Source organism: Manis javanica, chromosome 6 (assembly GCF_040802235.1).
Source record: "Manis javanica isolate MJ-LG chromosome 6, MJ_LKY, whole genome shotgun sequence".
In the NCBI taxonomy this organism is placed as follows: domain Eukaryota; kingdom Metazoa; phylum Chordata; class Mammalia; order Pholidota; family Manidae; genus Manis; species Manis javanica.
Window position 1 is genome coordinate 94,534,054 of NC_133161.1, and position 19,065 is coordinate 94,553,118.

General features: G+C 40.5%; 1 protein-coding gene across 9 annotated transcripts in view; it reads left to right on the forward strand.

Annotated features, from left to right (window-relative positions):
- Positions 1 to 19,065, forward strand: part of SUGCT (succinyl-CoA:glutarate-CoA transferase) — a 777,770-nt gene that overhangs the window by 422,953 nt on the left and 335,752 nt on the right. Inside the window, exon 13 of one of the 9 annotated variants that reach the window (XM_073239074.1) lies at positions 18,177 to 18,221. The exons of the other annotated variants lie outside the window; for them this stretch is intronic. Within the exon in view, the coding sequence (XP_073095175.1) occupies positions 18,177 to 18,206 (30 nt within the window). The 3' untranslated portion in view covers positions 18,207 to 18,221. Of the gene's footprint in view, positions 1 to 18,176; positions 18,222 to 19,065 lie in introns of those variants that run through there. 9 annotated transcript variants of the gene reach the window in all.

The window sequence follows — 19,065 nt, forward strand, 5'->3', positions numbered from 1 at the left end:
TTAGTTCAAAAGAATATGCTTTAAAATCTGGTTCTAAGCAAATACGCAGTTTAAGTAACAATGACAACAACAAAATAATTTTAACTAAAGAAACACCCAAACCTGAATATCTTGATAAAATAATAAAACAAATGAAGGATTCAACACACAGACTGAAAACAGACTCTTCATAGTTTAGACCTGGAAGACTCTACCGTACATCTGTTTAACATCTTGCAGTTTGAAGAACTCTGCCTTGAAAAACCTTCTGTACCAATGACACACAGAATAAAAGGTTATGTTATGACTTTCAGATGGAAACCTGCAAAAGTTTATCTGCTGGGCCGGACTGTTAACTCTTAACTACTTCTGATTCCAACTGTTAAAAATATTTTTCGTGTGTGAATTATAATAATTAACTTTTAAAATTTACATCAGAAACATCAGAAAGAATTTTTTACTTGGAGAGAGTGAGCATGTTGTGGAATGAATAGAATGTTTTGGTTGTGATGTCTGAGTGGAACGAAAATCTCCCCTATAGTGCCTTTTAATAGTAAGCATGTATGTCTATGTGTTGGATTGCAAACAAAAGCATCATTCTGGAAATTTGAGTGTGTGAGAAAACCTCCATAACTGGCAACGTTCATCGAAAGTTTTGTTGAGATAATGGGAATCTATTTGCTTCCAAGTATGGGTACAGAAAAAATGCCCTTGTATTGATATGGCAAAAATCATACTTGGTAAGGAGGTTCTGTAGTTTGTAATAAAGTTGTAGAAGAATTAGAAATCCCTTTTGAGATCAGTTTGCTACCAGAATTGTATTGTCTTTGCGTACAAGTTACTTGGTAACTGGGGGATAAAAATGGAAAAGAAAGGTTTCTATATACACCAGGCTCTCCCGTGTCTAGCCGTCATACAAACGTGCATTTTCTTGATCTGTAGGAAGGAGATACTTCCTTCTTCCCCAACCACACAGGAGGCTCGCTGCCAGCTTCTTGCCTCTGTGCCCCCAGCGTCCAGCAGACACATCTCAGAAATGCTATTTGAAGCTCAGTGTGCAGCGTGTGGGTGTGTGAGCGAAGGGGAGATAACATTTCCTTCAGAGACATACACACCCTCCGACCCAGACGGAGGAAGAATCTGCTGTGCAACAGGCTTGCTGCAGGGTTTCCATGTGCATTTTATTACGCTGAAGCCGACTGTGGTGACAAGTTACACATTAAATAGCTATCTGTCTTTTCTGAAATTGCACATTCTCCTCTCTTTGTAGGGAAAGTGATGTAGTTCTCTATTGCTTGTGTAAACAATATCATTTAATTAGAGGGTTTCTATTTTACCTTGCATACCATGAAAGCTGTGTTCTCCCTGCTCAGATGCCCTCATGGACTTGGTTGCATAGTGATTACCTGTGCTCCTGGGGACAGTGAAGCGCATATACTGACACTGTCAGTAGCCAGAAGTTTTCACTGGGGAAATAAGTTCAGTAACTGTTATTAATTTGGTTTAGAAAATAGTTGCAGAGTACTCAGACAAATAAGACGTTGCAGAACACATGGTCTTCGTTATTCAATAACTATCCCTCTGCAAAGGAAACATGGTCTATTTCCCATTTGAGAAGGAACTTACAACAAACTAGTAAATATGGAAAGAGAGCTACACATGTACTATAATTTTATTGAATAGTTCTCCTCATGCACTTATACAGCCCTCCCCCACCCGACACACTCACCCAACAGGGCCACATAGATGTATTCCCAGCTGATATTAGCATAATCATTACCAGATTATAAACAAGCCTGTGGAAAAATAGCCCCAGAGACTTAGATGGCTTTTTTTTTTTTAAATAAATGAAGGCAGGTGGGCATGGAGAACCAGATATTTTTGGAACAAATTTTTCTTTTTCTCCCTCTTTAGAAATAATAGGTTAGATCTCAGAAACCTCAATTAGTAGCATGGACCGGGGAGGTGGGGTTGAAAGGAGTCATGACACACTCAGTGTTCCTGGAGAAACAGGAGCGGAAGGCTGCCCGCGGAGCCCCCACTGCAGGAAGCCCTCATTTGATGGTGGAAATGTTGAGGCTCTCTTCTTTCTTTCCTATTAGAGCCCAAGTGGAATGCTTTTTCTCTGGCTTAATATAGTTCCTGTTGGTCAATGTCTCTGGCTCTTTCTGCCTTTTTCTATTGTACTTTTTCCTGGAGTTGACTAGAAATCTGGATTAATGGATAATTCCAAGTTCACTGCCAAGACCAGTAATAAAATATGATGTAAAATATGGTTTACCTGAAAGCTTTGGCCATTAAGTGCTCTCAGGTTTAGTTATAAAAAGAACCCAAGACAAAGGAAAGAAGAGTTTTATGAAAGTAAGATCTGGTTCGTGTGTCCAGGTACTAAGAGATCAGACAACAGGCTGAAAAGAGATTTAGTGTGCTGTCCTTTTTCCTTTTTCTTTTTTTCTATTGATTTTTATAGGCACACAGAGAATAACTAAGTATGCTAGCCAAAGAAAAATCATAGGTTCGTTCTTTTAAACTTCTAACTTGGGAAATACCCAGAGGGCTCTGTGATAAGGATGAAGATGGCATTGGTGGATGTGGGTGAGGCAATACACCTCCTGCGGGCTTATTATATCTACTGTGGTCTATTGCATCATTGTTGTTTGTAATGGTTATATCACCTTTTGTTTGTTTATAGTTGCCTTAATTTGATCAGATGAGCTTAGCCATGTGTCTTTATAAAACTTGAATCATATATAGTGCGGATCGCGTGAGTTTCAATATCCAGGAGGTTAATCTTAAATACAGTCCTCAGGTGTCTCTCCAGTTTGACATGAGATTTCTATTTGGAATAAAGTTAACAAGGCTCTTTCCTCCTGGGCTAGCTTAGACTCAGATATGTATAGCCCTTATGGGAGGCAGATCTAAGGGAGAGAATGTATACATATCCACCTGGCAGGGCCAGCTGGTGTGCTCGAACCTCCCTTACTCCACTATGCAATGTACTCAGAGTGCGTCAGGTGCTGAAAGTTACTCAGTGTTTTGATGTAAGTAAATTATCTGATATGAAGTGTGTTTTTTCTCATAAATTGGCTTTTTCTATGATTAAGAAAGAGTATTAGATTAAAACAGGCCTACTTCAAAGTAATATACCTATTTTTCCATTATATGTTTCCAAAGTTAATAGACTTTGCCAAAAGGCAGGGCATTTCCAGACCTTACAATTAAACCATGATGTCTGAAAGAACTTGCTTAATGTATTATTTATTGAACTCTCGTGGAATCTTCACTGTAGTATAAGAACAAAAGTTAAGCCAATGTGTTCACAGTTTGAATAAAAGCATGTAAGTATTGTTTCCTATTGATAATAGAATCTTAGCTTTATAGAGCAGAGAAGGACCTTGGGGGATTTCTGGTCTAAACAAATCATTTATTTTACAGACAAAGAATCAGAGGCTGGAGATGAGGAGTGACTTACTCCAGCACATAGCAGCTCAGTTGGAATTAGAACTCAGTCCCATCCATTTGCTGAGCACAATAAGTTGTCCTTTCCCACTGGCTCTATCCTAGGCTCTCCCATCATCCTTTTTGCCCATTTTTTGCAGTGTCTTTCTGGCTGGATTCTTAGTCTCTGATCTTCCCCAACTCCAGTCCATCTTGCATACCTCTGTAAGATTAGCATTCTTTAAACATGTTTCTTATCATGAATCCCTTCAGTATTAGGGCTCTGTGGAGAAAGAGAACTAGTTGGAGATCTCTCTCTCTCACACACACACACCCACACCCACACACACTACACACTTGGGAGAGCCAGTGCTATAGTTCCAGTCCTATGTCCTAGCTCAAAAGTCAGGCAGGCCAAGTCTCTACTCAGGTCATTGGTTGGATGAGGGCCACTGACATGAGGGACAGTGGTCTGCTTTTTTCACTTTATGCATTCATGTGTTAGCATCATCCAAAAACATCTTCACAGACACCCAAATTAATGTTTGACCAAATATCTGGGCACTTGGTGACCCAGTGAAGTTGACACACAAAATTAACCATTGTATCTTCTTTAAGAAGTTAAAATGACTGTATTTTCTTCTTCTTTTATTTTTTGGCAGAGCATTTTATTCATTTCAAAACTCTTTCATGGACTTAATCTTACTAGATCTTCTCTTGGACATAGAAAAGGAGGGAATGCTGACTTTGAGTGCCAGATTGCTCTGAGGTACTCAAAAAATCTTTTAGTGTTTATTTTTCTTATTATAAAGGAAATACATGTTGGTCATAAAAAGTGAAGATAATAGAGATAAGCGAAGAAGGAAATAAATGTTTTTCTTAACTCAAGGGTCAAAGGTAACCTCTATAGCTTTTTAGACTTGTGTGTGTGTAGTTTTATAAAATCCTATACATAATATTCATTTTGATTATTATCATTTTCCATTAACATACATATACCTATGAAAGCATTATTTTTAATCCTTTCACAGCATTTGCTTTGTGGATGTCATATAATCTGTTAACTAATCCAGTATTGGATGCTAATATTCCATTTTATGCTGAGATACAGTTTTTTTACATACAGCTTTGTACACATGTCTAATTATTCTTTTAGAAAAAGCTCTTACAGGTGAATTTTTATTTTCCTTGTCACATCAACGCTGACCTGCTTTGCCTTATTTTCACCTTCTAATCTTATGTTTTCTACAACTTCCTAAAACAAATTAATTTTGTGACCTCAGTTCTACTGTCTTATATTCCTTACTTTTTCTCATGTTAATTTTAATCCTCCAAATAAACTATCAGCTTCCTAAAGGGAAAAACCATACTTATATTTTTGTGTAAAGATAAGAACAAATATAAAATAATTGATTTGAGTTGTTAATAAAACTTGCTGTGGATTTTTGGACTGTTTTCCATTCAATTATTTAAAACAAAGAAATGTATAGTTTCTGTATGCTTTGAAAATTTGATAGCTCACAAGACAATTTAAATGTAAACAGTGAGTTTCTCAACCTTTCCATCAACTGACACATATTATTGAGAACTTTCTTTGTGTAGATTATTGCAAGGTCATGTTTGAGAGTGTAGTGAAGTGCAGGGGGTACTATTTAAACATAGCTGGCAATCCAAGTCATATATGATAGGTACCAGATTATTTGGGACACTCTTATTGTCATCCTGGTATGATATTCTGTGAAGAAATTATTCCTTTTAACTAATGACTTGGATGCCACCCTTTGTGAGTATATCATTCACTGTCTGTTATTTGGACTTCTACTTGATATTTACTGGACTTTACTGGATATTTTTCTTGATATTGGTCTGATGGTCTAGAAGTTCTCTAGATTAGATTGATGAATCATGGATAGAAAGTATTGCATTCTAAAAATAGAACTCTTTTTTGTAAATAACTAAGAATAAACACTAATGAGTCTTGGAATGATTAGTATATTTAAATTGACTATGAAATGAGCAGGTGTTAAGTGCAAGCATCTGGCTGAGCCCTTGTTTAGGGGGAAAACACAGAGATGATAAGACAGTGTACCTCTGCCTAAGAAGTTTGTTATCCAGTTGGAAATGTGGACACACACAACTCTTCCATATGCTGATGTCCAATGGTGACGCAATTAGGCTTTAACATAATGTAATTTGAATCCACAGGCAAGAACAATTATTGTAACTGAGAGGACTGAAGAAAGATTCATAGAGAAAAAGACATTTGCTCAGAGACTTACTGTGGACTTACATTGTATACATAAATTATATATATTGTAGTTATCATTTATAATAACTTAAATGATAAGTAGGGTCTTGTGTATCAGTGGTGGAAAGTGAATTACAGGTGTGGGGATAGCATGAAGGGGCAGTAAGAACATCTGAGCATGAGTATTTGTTTCTGGAATGTCGAAGAGTCTAGTGTAGTGGAAAGAAAGACTGAGGAAAGAGGAAAGTGGCCCAGGGTGAAACTGGGAAAGTAGCTTGGGCTCTGACCCTGAGGAATGTTCAGTGCCATCCTAAGCAGTTCAGAATCCATCCCATAGGTTTCAGAAGGCAGTTAAGAGAGGATTTTAAACAGGATGGCACAACCGAGTTTATCTCTTAGGAGAATGACTCTGGTGTCACTAAAGATACAATGTAAGGGCTGTAGAGGTGAGAGAGCAGTTGGGAGTCTTCACAAACAGTAATTTGGGATGACTGTCCATGGTCATAAATGTTATTTATAATGGTGGCTTTACCCCTGGGGAAGTGATGCTTCAATTTAAATTGTCCTAAATTTTTACTGTGACGTTGGGTCTTTTAGTAATTTTATGGGCTATCAATGACTTATGTCTTCTCTCGTCTGTTATTGGTTGTATCTCTTTTCGAAAGGACAGAGTGTTGGTACTGTTGTGGGTATTGCTCGTGGTGCTAAGTATTCCTGATATTTGACGGACCAGATTTCATCTTCTCTTTAATCCTTAGTCTTTTACGAGTTTGCATTTGCTTTTGGGTCAGATTCTGCTCTATTCTGCCTCCTGTCTTCTTGGACAGGAAGGCTCACAGAGAGGCAGACACAGTCAAGAACTGTATTCCTGCCAGGGGGGATGGCAGATGGTGGTGTTCTCACATTTGCCACAATAGCCATATCCTCACAGGGGGCTTCTCCTGAGACTGAGGACCAACGAACAGTTCTCTGAGAACTATGTGATCACACACTATGAAGAAAACATTAATGATATGTGCTAAGTAACTATTTGAACATTGCAAATGAATACAAATATACTACTACACCTCTCTTTGGCTCTCAATTTCACTTTACTTAGAAACTCCTCCATTGCCAGAAATGTCTTCTTGGACCATTTTTCTTTCTTCTTGCTTCGTCTTTTACTCATTCTGCCCGTGTCCTTCTCTTTCCTCTTCTGTGGTCTTTTCCTCCTGCAGCACCTGCTTTGTGCTGTCTGTTAGGCTGTGATGTCCGGTGTCTCCGCAATGACCTCTTGCCCAGAGGCCCTTGCTAAGACCCTCTCAGGCCCTCAGCATTCAGGTGGGCATGCTTCCAGCTGGTGGGTATTCCTAGGACGCCCTCCTGATTGTCTTCTTGGGCCACTTCTGTTACTGTGAATTACAGCTTTCTTGCTCGTCTGTTCCCCAAACCCCCCTTCTGCCCCCCGCATCTGCTTTGGTTAAATCCTTAGTGAGGGTTCTGGCCTTGTGTTGAAAGCTGCTTTCTGGTATAAAAGACAACTCAGTTTCTGCTGAATATAACATTCTATTTATTTTCCCTCAGAACATACTATCTCTTTGGAGGGAAAGAATTGTCGGCTAGGCTGAGTGCTACCAGGAATACTATCAAATCTATAAGCATATTCAACCTAAGTTTGCATAGACCTTTAAAACATGTTTAGGCTATCTCTCACAAGATTTGTAAACAGAGAAATGGTTTAGGTAAGCCATGAGGAAGTATACAATCTAAAAAAGACAGCAAGAGAAATAAATATATATCGTGCTAGGTCATAATGAATGTTGACAGTTCAGGATCTGTCACAGGATCATCCATTCACAGAACACACACCAGTGGAATACCATATGTGCCAGGCAGTGTGCTTGCCAGGCAAGGGAAGGTCCCCAAGAAGTGGTCTAGTTGGAGAGATGAATGTAAATACAGGTGATTAACAATGTGGTCGGATGAGTGCCATAATACAGACATATAAAATCGTCTTGAAGGCACAGATGAGGGAGCGAGGAACTCTGAGCCAGCCCAGAAAGCTGCTCTGGTAGTGGTTGCAAGTGGCAGGCACCTTGCAAACGACAGGAAGCCTAGAACAAATGAGCCTTCAGAGGCCGGCATCACACCTGGCTGGCAAGTGGTGAGAGGCCACTTGCAGCTCAGTTACAGAGTTTATCAAATCATTAAACTTGAGCTACACCATCTTGGAGAGGTTTATCAAACTCTAAGGCTGCCGGTTGTCCAGAGAATAAAAGCATCTATGTGGTGCTTGGGAATTGTTCTTTAGAGGTCCTGGGTCGCTGTTTCCCACATCACATTGACACTTTCCCTTAACAGCGTGATAGCAAATAGTAACATCTGTTTCTGTGGGACTCGGCTGTGAATACATTGAAGGGGACAGGCAGTAGTTTAGTGCAGCCTGTGACTTGTAAGGAATTTCATATGGAGAGAATTCTACTCTGTGGTTCTGAAATTAGGGGAAAGAGGAAGTTGTTTTTATTACTGTGGCATAAGAGGCCCCTCTGCCCTTGATTCCTCTTTCTCTTTCTAATTTGTAACCATTTCCTGACTGATGGTCCTGTTGCATGCTTTTTCATAAGTTCCTCCATGCTGAAATCAGTTAATGGCTGGGCTGCACTCTGAGCCCAGTCCCCACACCTGGGCTCACACTGCTAACAGATTGCACAGGGCCTGGCGCTGGCCTGTGGGGCCAGATGGAAGTGTTCAACCTCAAGTTCATCTCTCAGGATTACCAGGCACTGGGAGTTTGCTCAGCGTGCACCTCTTATTTTCTTTCTCACCATGACTAACTTCAAAGTGCAAGAAGGATACATAAATGATAACCTAGAACTTTGCCCAAACACAGAGGCTGCTCTGTGGGCAACGTCCTTCAGTACACTTTCCCCAAAGGCATGGAATGAAAAGAGCAAATTATGTTTCAGTATAGCCTTTCTCACACAGCCACTTCCAAACCGCGCCCCACCCCCCCACCCCATAGCCTCCCACTTGGTTTACTGAACCCATCGTAGTTGTATGAATCAATTGGTTCAGAGATTTGAGATTTCCTGGCCCAATCACAGGATTTGGGAAATACTGATTTCTGTTTATATGAAGCTGTGGCTGTGATTGCAAACTTTGTACCTGGCTGAGCTCACATGTGTCATTCCATATCCAGGAATTGAGATGATTCTGGCTGTCCTCCTGAAGAGTGAGAATGAATAATCTCTGCCTGTGTTGTGAGCAGAAATAATTTATTTCCGGAATGTATTTTGTTTAAAACAATATTCACAATGTTTGTAATGGCAACAATAATTCATGGAAGTAATCAGACAGGTAATAATTATCTTTGAACCTTGTGTTCCAGAGTTTAAAAAAATACCTTGCCATGTTTCTGAGTTTATTTTTTTTATTTTTATTTTTATTTTTCTTTGAGAGGGCATCTCTCATATTTATTGATCAAATGGTTGTTAACAACAATAAAATTCAGTATAGGGGGGTCAATGCTCAATGTACAATCATTAATCCATCTCAAGCCTAATTCTCGTCAGTCTCCAATCTTCTGAAGCATAACGAACAAGTTCTTACATGGTGAACGAATTCTTACAGAGTGAATAAATTCTTACATGGTGAACAGTACAAGGGCATTCATCACAGAAACTTTCGGTTTTGATCATGCATTATGACCTATAAACAATCAGGTCAAATATGAATATTCGTTTGATTTTTGTACTTGATTTATATGTTGATCCCACATTTCTCCTATTATTATTATTATTTTTATTTTTAATAAAATGCTGAAGTGGTAGGTAGATGCAAGATAAAGGTAGAAAACATAGTTTAGTGCTGTAAGAAGGCAAATGTAGATGATCAGATGATCAGGTGTGTGCCTATGGACTAAGTATTAATCCAGGCTAGACAAGGGCAGCAAGACATCCACGGATGCAGAAGATTTCTCTCAAAGCAGGGGGGGTGAGGTTCTGAGCCTCACCTCTGTTGATCCCCAAATTCTCACCTGATGGCCCCCCTGCGACTGTGCCTGTCTTAGGTTGTTCCTCCCTTGAGGAATCTTACCCGTCTCTGGCTAACCAGTCATCTTCCGGGGCCATACAGGGAAATGTAAAGTTGGTAAGTGAGAGAGAAGCCATATTGTTTGCAAAGGTTAGCTTTTTACTTCTTTGCAGATTTATGCCCTGTGGCTTCTATGCCCAGCACTTGTCTCGAGGTATCTTTACCACCTGGAGGAATTATGATACTCGGTAAATTCGATATGAGGCACGAATTCTATTTAAGGTTTGTAATTAGGAAGGAAGAAGAAAAGCTATAGATGTAGCATATGAAGGAAACTTGGGAGGATTGATTATTTCTTTGACATATCTTCTTGTATAGTACCTTAAGTATGTATAGGTTTTAAACTACTAACTAATTTGCACACACATATTAACATAATAGGAATATGGTGACATAAACAAAGCAAATCTATAATTACCAGCCATCTCCAGTGAAGCCAAGAAAACCATTTAGGCACCCTAGGCATTTGTGAAAATTTGTGTATGATATGATGGATATTGTCCAACTGTACTTGAACCGTCTGAGAGAAATCAGACAAATTAAAGCAGCCCATTTCTGGGATCTGTTCACATCCCATATGTTCTTTTAACCATAGATAGTCTATAGTCATGAGATTTTGGGGTGCTACAACTTGCACCCCTCCCAACTCCTGGTTGAGTTCCAACAGTACAGATCCAGTCAAATTCGTTGTCTCACTGTATGCACATGCCAGCCTAGACATCTCCCTCCTCCTTCTTATGGCAAGTCCAGGAGACGGTGGGATGGATGCAGCCACAACCGCAGCATCGTCCGGATCCCTGTGGAGGCTTTTTGATGATCATCCCCCGGCACGAGTCCTCCAGAGAGTGCTGATGCCGGAAGCTCCTCCTCATATCGTATCTTAGTTCATTTTCTGGGTATCCAAGCTAGGCCTTGATCTTCTGCGTAGAAACAAACAGACCCTTTGCCCACACTTTGACATGCCCTCTATACCACTGTGCAGAACTCATTGGAGGTCAGCACACAGTAACTGCTTTTTTTTTTTTTTTTTTAATAGAAAGGAATATTATCAGAAAAGAGTACCTCCATAGCTGATCATCTGACACCCTTTAAGTGATCAACATTAAGGATATTTAAAGCATGCGTTGATCTTTGATTTACCAATAGTTTTATCCTGTTAAGGAGTAATCCCCCTTTTCTTTCTTTCTTTCTTTTTTTTTTTTTAAATTTTTAATCTACACTTACCTGAAGAATACTATGTTTACTATGCTCTCCCCTATATCAGGTCCCCCCTAACAACCACATTACGGTTACTGTCCATCAGCTTAGCAAAATGTGGTAGAGTCACTACTTGTCCTCTCTGTGTTGTGCAGCCCACCCTCCCCTTTCTCCCTCCCCCCCATGCATGCTAATCTTAATACCCCCCTTCTTCTTCCCCCCCCTTATCCCTCCCTGCCCACCCATCCTCCCCAGTTCCTTTCCCTTTGGTACCTGTTAGTCCATTTTTGGGTTCTGTAATTCTGCTGCTGTTTTGTTCCTTCAGTTTTTCCTTTGTTCCTATACTCCTCAGATGAGTGAAATCATTTGGTATTTCTCTTTCTCCACTTGGCTTATTTCACTGAGCATAATACTCTCCAGCTCCATCCATGTTGCTGCAAATGGTTGGATTTTTCCACTTCTTATGGCTGAGTAGTATTCCATTGTGTATATGTACCACATCTTCTTTATCCATTCATCTACAGATGGACATTTAGGTTGCTTCCAATTCTTGGCTATTGTAAATAGTGCTGCGATAAACATAGGAGTGCATCTGTCTTTCTCAAACTTGATTGCTGCGTTCTTAGGGTAAATTCCTAGGAGTGGAATTCCTGGGTCAAATGGTAGGTCTGTTTTGAGCATTTTGATGCACCTCCATACTGCTTTCCACAATGGTTGAACTAATTTACATTCCCACCAGCAGTGTAGGAGGGTTCCCCTTTCTCCACAGCCTCGCCAACATTTGTTGTTGTTTGTCTTTTGGATGGCAGCTATCCTTACTGGTGTGAGGTGATACCTCATTGTAGTTTTAATTTGCATTTCTCTGATAATTAGCGATGTGGAGCATCTTTTCATGTGTCTCTTGGCCATCTGTATTTCTTTTTTGGAGAACTGTCTGTTCAGTTCCTCTGCCCATTTTTTAATTGGGTTATTTGTTTTTTGTTTGTTGAGGCGTGTGAGCTCTTTATATATTCTGGACGTCAAGCCTTTATCAGATCTGTCATTTTCAAATATATTCTCCCATACTGTAGGGTTCCTTTTTGTTCTATTGATGGTGTCTTTCACTGTACAGAAGCTTTTCAGCTTAATGTAGTCCCACTTGCTCATTTTTGCTGTTGTTTTCCTTGCCCGGGGAGATATGTTCAAGAAGAGATCACTCATGTTAATGTCTAAGAGGTTTTTGCCTATGTTTTTTTCCAAGAGTTTAATGGTTTCGTGACTTACATTCAGGTCTTTGATCCATTTTGAGTTTACCTTTGTATATGGGGTTAGACAATGGTCCAGTTTCATTCTCCTACATGTAGCTGTCCAGTTTTGCCAGCACCATCTGTTGAAGAGACTGTCATTTTGCCATTGTATGTCCATGGCTCCTTTATCAAATATTAATTGACCATATATGTTTGGGTTAATTTCTGGGGTCTCTAATCTGTTCCACTGGTCTGTGGCTCTGTTCTTGTGCCAGTACCAAATTGTCTTGATTACTATGGCTTTGTAGTAGAGCTTGAAGTTGGGGAGTGAGATCCCCCCTACTTTATTCTTCTTTTTCAGGATTGCTTTGGCTATTCGGGGTCTTTGGTGTTTCCATATGAATTTTTGAATTATTTGTTCCAATTCATTGAAGAATGTTGCTGGTAATTTGAGAGGGATTGCATCAAATTTGTATATTGCTTTCGGCAGGATGGCCATTTTGACGATATTAATTCTTCCTAGCCATGAGCATGGGATGAGTTTCCATTTATTAGTGTCCCCTTTAATTTCTCTTAAGAGTGACTTGTAGTTTTCAGAGTATAAGTCTTTCACTTCCTTGGTTAGGTTTATTCCTAGGTATTTTATTCTTTTTGATGCAATGGTGAATGGAATTGTTTTCCTGATTTCTCTTTCTATTGATTCGTTGTTAGTGTATAGGAAAGCTACAGATTTCTGTGTGTTGATTTTGTATCCTGCAACTTTGCTGTATTCCGATATCAGTTCTAGTAGTTTTGGAGTGGAGTCTTTAGGGTTTTTTATGTACAGTATCATATCATCTGCAAATAGTGACAGTTTAACTTCTTCTTTACCAATCTGGATTCCTTGTATTTCTTTGTTTTGTCTGATTGCCGTGGCTAGGACCTCCAGTACTATGTTAAATAACAGTGGGGAGAGTGGGCATCCCTGTCTGGTTCCCGATCTCAGTGGAAATGCTTTCAGCTTCTCGCTGTTCAGTATAATGCTGGCTGTGGGTTTATCATATATGGCCTTTATTATGTTGAGGTACTTGCCCTCTATTCCCATTTTGCTGAGAGTTTTTATCATGAATGGATGTTGAATTTTGTCAAATGCTTTTTCAGCATCTATGGAGATGATCATGTGGTTTTTGCCTTTCTTTTTGTTGATGTGGTGGATGATGTTGATGGATTTTCGAATGTTGTACCATCCTTGCATCCCTGGGATGAACCCCACTTGGTCATGGTGTATGATCCTTTTGATATACTGTTGAATTCTGTTTGCTAATATTTTATTGAGTATTTTTGCATCTACATTCATCAGGGATATTGGTCTGTAATTTTCTTTTTTGGTGGGGTCTTTTCCTGGTTTTGGTATTAGGGTGATGTTGGCTTCATAGAATGAGTTTGGGAGTATTCCCTCTTCTTCTATTTTGTGGAACACTTTAAGGAGAATGGGTATTATGTCTTCTCTGTGTGTCTGATAAAATTCCAAGGTAAATCCATCCGGCCCCGGGGTTTTGTTCTTGGGTAGTTTTTTGATTACTGTTTCAATTTCTTTGCTTGTAATTGGTTTGTTTAACTTCTGTGTTTCTTCCTTGGTCAGTCTTGGGAGGTTGTATTTTTCTAGGAAGTTGTCCATTTCTTCTAGGTTTTCCAGCTTGTTGGCATATAGGTTTTCATAGTAGTCTTTAATAATTCTTTGTATTTCTGTGGAGTCTGTCGTGATTTTTCCATTCTCATTTCTGATTATGTTGATTTGTGTTGACTCTCTTTTACTCTTAATAAGTTGGGCTAGAGGCTTATCTATTTTGTTTATTTTCTCAAAGAACCAGCTCTTGGTTTCGTTGATTTTTGCTATTGTTTTATTCTTCTCAATTTTGTTTATTTCTTCTCTGATCTTTATTATGTCCCTCCTTCTGCTGACTTTAGGCCTCATTTGTTCTTCTTTTTCCAGTTTTAATAATTGTGATGTTAGACTATTCATTTGGGATTGTTCTTCCTTCTTCAAGTGTGCCTGGATTGCTATATACTTTCCTCTTAAGACTGCTTTCGCTGCATCCCACAGAAGTTGGGGCTTAGTGTTGTTGTTGTCATTTGTTTCTATATATTCCTTGATCTCTATTTTGATTTGTTCATTGATCCATTGATTATTTAGTAGCATGTTGTTAAGCCTCCATGTGTTTGTGAGCCTTTTTGTTTTCTTTGTAGAATTTATTTCTACTTTCATACCTTTGTGGTCTGAAAAATTGGTTGGTAGAATTTCAATATTGTGGAATTTACTGAGGCTCTTTTTGTGAGCTAGTATGTGGTCTATTCTGGAGAATGTTCCATGTGCACTTGAGAAGAATGTATATCCTGTAGCTTTTGGATGTAAAGTTCTATAGATGTCTATTAGGTCCATCTGTTCTAGTGTGTTGTTCAGTGCCTGTGTGTCTTTACTTATTTTCTGCCCGGTGGATCTATCCTTTGGGGTGAGTGGTGTGTTGAAGTCTCCTACAATGAATGCATTGCAGTCTATTTCCCTCTTTAGTTCTGTTAGTATTTACTTCACATATGCTGGTTCTCCTGTATTGGGTGCATATATATTTAGAATGGTTATATCCTCTTGTTGGACTGAGCCCTTTATCATTATGTAGTGTCCTTCTTTATCTCTTGTTACTTTCTTTGTTTTGAAGTCTATTTTGTCTGATATTAGTACTGCAACCCCTGCTTTCTTCTCACTGTTGTTTGCCTGAAATATGTTTTTCCATCCCTTGACTTTTAGTCTATGCTTATCTTTGGGTTTAAGGTGAGTTTCTTGTAAGCAGCATATAGATGGGTCTTGCTTTTTTAGCCATTCTATTACTCTATGTCTTTTGATTGGTGCATTAAGTCCATTTACATTTAGGGTGACTATTGAAAGATATGTACTTATTGCCATTGCAGGCTTTAGATTCGTGGTTACCAAAGGTTCAAGGTTAGCTTCTTTAGTATCTTACTGCCTAACTTATCTCGCTTATTGAGCTGTTATATACACTGTCTGGAGATTCTTTTCTTCTCTCCCTTCTTATTCCTCCTCCTCCATTCTTCATATGTTGTGTGTTTTGTTCTGTGCTCTTTTTAGGAGTGCTCCCATCTAGAGCAGTCCCTGTAGGATGCCCTGTAGAGGTGGTTTGTGGGAAGCAAATTCCCTCAGCTTTTGCTTGTCTGGGAATTGTTTGATCCCACCATCATATTTAAATGATAGTCGTGCTGGATACAGTATCCTTGGTTCAAGGCCCTTCTGTTTCATTGCATTAAGTATATCATGCCATTCTCTTCTGGCCTGTAAGGTTTCTGTTGAGAAGTCTGATGTTAGCCTGATTGGTTTTCCTTTATAGGTGACCTTTTTCTCTCTAGCTGCCTTTAAAACTCTTTCCTTGTCCTTGATCCTTGCCATTTTAATTATTATGTGTCTTGGTGTTGTCCTCCTTGGATCCTTTCTGTTGGGGGTTCTGTATAATTCCATGGTCTGTTCGATTATTTCCTCCCCCAGTTTGGGGAAGTTTTCAGCAATTATTTCTTCAAAGACACTTTCTATCCCTTTTCCTCTTTCTTCCTCTTCTGGTATCCCTATAATACGAATGTTTTTCCTTTTGTATTGGTCACATATTTCTCTTAGTGTTGTTTCATTCCTGGAGATCCTTTTATCTCTCTCTATGTCAGCTTCTATACGTTCCTGTTCTCTGGCTTCTATTCCTTCAATGGCCTCTTGCATCTTATCCATTCTGCTTATAAATCCTTCCAGGGATTGTTTCACTTCTGTGATCTCTTTCCTGACATCTGTGATCTCCTTCCGGACTTCATCCCTCTACTCTTGCATTTTTCTCTGCATCTCATCCCATTGCTCTTGCATTTTTTTCTGCATCTCTGTCAGCATGTTCATGATTTTTATTTTGAATTCTTTTTCAGGAAGACTAGTTAGGTCTGTCTCCTTCTCAGTTGTTGTCTCTGTGATCTTTGTCTGCCTGTAGTTTTGCCTTTTCATGGTGATAGAGATAGTTTGCAGAGCTGGTAGAAGTGACCGCTGGAAGAGCTTCCCTTCTTGTTGGTTTGTAGCCTTTTCCTGGGAGAATAGCGACCTCTAGTGGCTTGTGCTGGGCAGCTGTGCGCAGACAGGGCTTCTGCTTTCTGCCCAGTTGCTTTGGGGTTTATCTCCGCTGTTGCTGTGGGCTTGGCCTGGCTGGGGCTGTTCCTCCAAAATGGTGGAGCCCCGTTGGAGGGGGAGCAGCCAGGAGACTATTTATCTCCGTAAGGGGCCTCTGTGCTCCCTGCTGCCCAGGGGGTTAGAGTGCCCAGAGATCCCCAGATTCCCTGCCTCTGGTCTAAGTGACCTGTCCTGCCCCTTTAAGATTTCCAAAAAGCACTCTCCAAACCAAAACAACAACAGCAACAATGAGAGAGGGAACAGAAAGAAAGAGAAAAAAAAAAAGGAAAAAAAAGGAAAAAACAAGCGATTTTTTTTTTTTTTTTTTTTTTGTCCTCAGGTGCCGGTCCCAGGCACCCGCTCACTGGTCCTGCTGCCCTGTCTCCCTAGCACCAGGGTCCCTGTCCTTTCAAGGCTTCCAAAAAGCAGCCACCCACCGGTCCCGCAGGGAAGGAACGCTCAATATTCTTTGTCCTCAGGCACTGGTCGCACGCACCCGCTCACCAGTCCCGCCGCCCTGCCTCCCTAGCACCGGGGTCCCTGTCCCTTCAAGGCTTCCAAAAAGCACTCGCCAAAAAGAGAGAAAAAAAGGGGAAAAACGCGCGATTTCTTCCGTCCTCAGGTGCTGGTCTCAGGCACCCACCCACCGGTCCCACAGGGTAAAATGCGGGATATTCTTTGTCCTCAGGTGCCGGTCCCAGGCACCCGCTCACCAGTCCCGCCGCCCTGCCTCCCTAGCACCGGGGTCCCTGTCCCTTTTAGGCTTCCAAAAAGCACTCGCAGAAAAGAGAAAAAAAAAGGGGAAAAACGCGCGATTTCCTCTGTCCTCAAGTGCCGGTCTCAGGCACCCGCCCACCGGTCCCGCAGGGAAGAATGGGGGATATTCTTTGTCCTCAGGCGCCGGTTCCAGCCACCCGCTCACCAGTCCCGCCACCGTGCCTCCCTAGCACTGGGGTCCCCGTCCCTTCAAGGCTTCCAAAAAGCGCTCGCCAAAAAGAGAAGAAAAAAAAAAAAAAAGGGGAAAAACGCGCGACCTCCTCCGTCCTCAGGCACCGGTCTCAGGCACCCGCCCCCCGGTCTCGCAGGGAGAAACGCGGGATATTCTTTGTCCTCCGGCGCCGTTCCCAGGCACCTCCTCACCGGTCCCGCCACCCTGCCTCCCCAGCAACGGGGGCCCGTCCCTCTAAGGCTTCCAAAAAGCGCTCGCCAAAAAAAAAAAAAAAAAAAAAAAACCGCTCCGGTTTCTCTCCACCCGCCGGGAGCCGGGGGGAGGGGCGCTCGGGTCCCGCCGGGCTGGGGCTTGTATCTTACCCCCTTCACAAGGCGCTGGGTTCTTGCAGGTGTGTATGTGGTCTGGATGTTGTCCTGTGTCCTGTGGTCTCTATTTTAGGAAGATTTTTCTTTGTTATATTTTCATAGCTCTATGTGTTTTTGGGAGGAGATTTCCACTGCTCTACTCACGCCGCCATCCTGGCTCCGCCCCCCTGAGTTTATTTTATATCATGCCTTTCTTCCTCTCTTCAAAATGAATCTTGGTGCCTTAAGGAAAGAGTTGGATTAGTGTGGGTGAAAGTTAGGGAATCACTAGGACTTAAAAGGAATAATTCTCTTAGAAAAATAACATCCAGATAACACAAAAGGTGTTCATTTAAATGGCAAAATTTCTGATTGCTCTTTAGACTGATGTTGTCTTTCAGATATTAGATCAGATAGAATAGATGTAGAAAGGTGAAGTTCAGTAATGCAGCCCTGTTTAATACCATTGTAAATGCTCAATGTTTTCTTCATCAAGATGACAGATTATGTTTCCTAACAGATGATAATTCCTCTATAGGTTTCCAGAAGTTACAGCTGGTCCATGTGATTACTCTCATTCCTTTCTGAAGACAGGTATCTGTATATTTGTCTATATCTGCATTGATATATAGCTGTATATATCTACACACAGTCACATATATCATGAACTGATAGTGGGAAGCTGAAGTGTGGACACTTCCCCCACCACTGTTCCCTTCACTAAGCTGCCACACTTGAGCACGTGTGTGCATGCACCCGCATCTTCAGTGCTACCAGCTATGCTGTATTGCAAGGGTTCTGGCTTCTTTCCCGGAAAATGTTGGGACTGTGACAGCTCCTGTCAGGTGTTCTTGGTGGACTCCTGTGGGTCTTATGTCCCTCACCTGTAAAATGGTGATAATAATGACTACCACAAAAGATTTTTAACAGGATTAAATTAAAATATATAATGTCTGAAGAGACATTCCTTAGAGCTTTGAACTCTGGCTCTTGAGTTGGCAGGTGTAGATTAAAATCCTGGCCTTGCTGCTTTAAAGATGTGTAACTTCAGGCAATTCATTTTATTCTCTGTGTTGTTATTCTGTATCAGCAATAAATGATTAAAAGCATGTAAAGAGCAAGAGACTGCACATAGAAAGCACTCAATAAATATTTATTATTATCAAATTATAAAAAACTATGCTTATGTTAACTTTTTATGATGAGCCAATAATAAGACAATGTCTAACTCTGGGGTTGAATGGCTTTTCTAAACTATTCTAACAACAGATCTGGCAAGGTTAGTGAAATGTCAATTAGCATTTTGTTCATTTATAAACTTCCAGCTTTGTGAGGGAATTAATATGTTTGTAGGTTTCCGTTAAAAGTGTGATCACATGGATTTGTCCTAAAGACACCTGGAACCATATAGCTTGTCTATTTCAGAA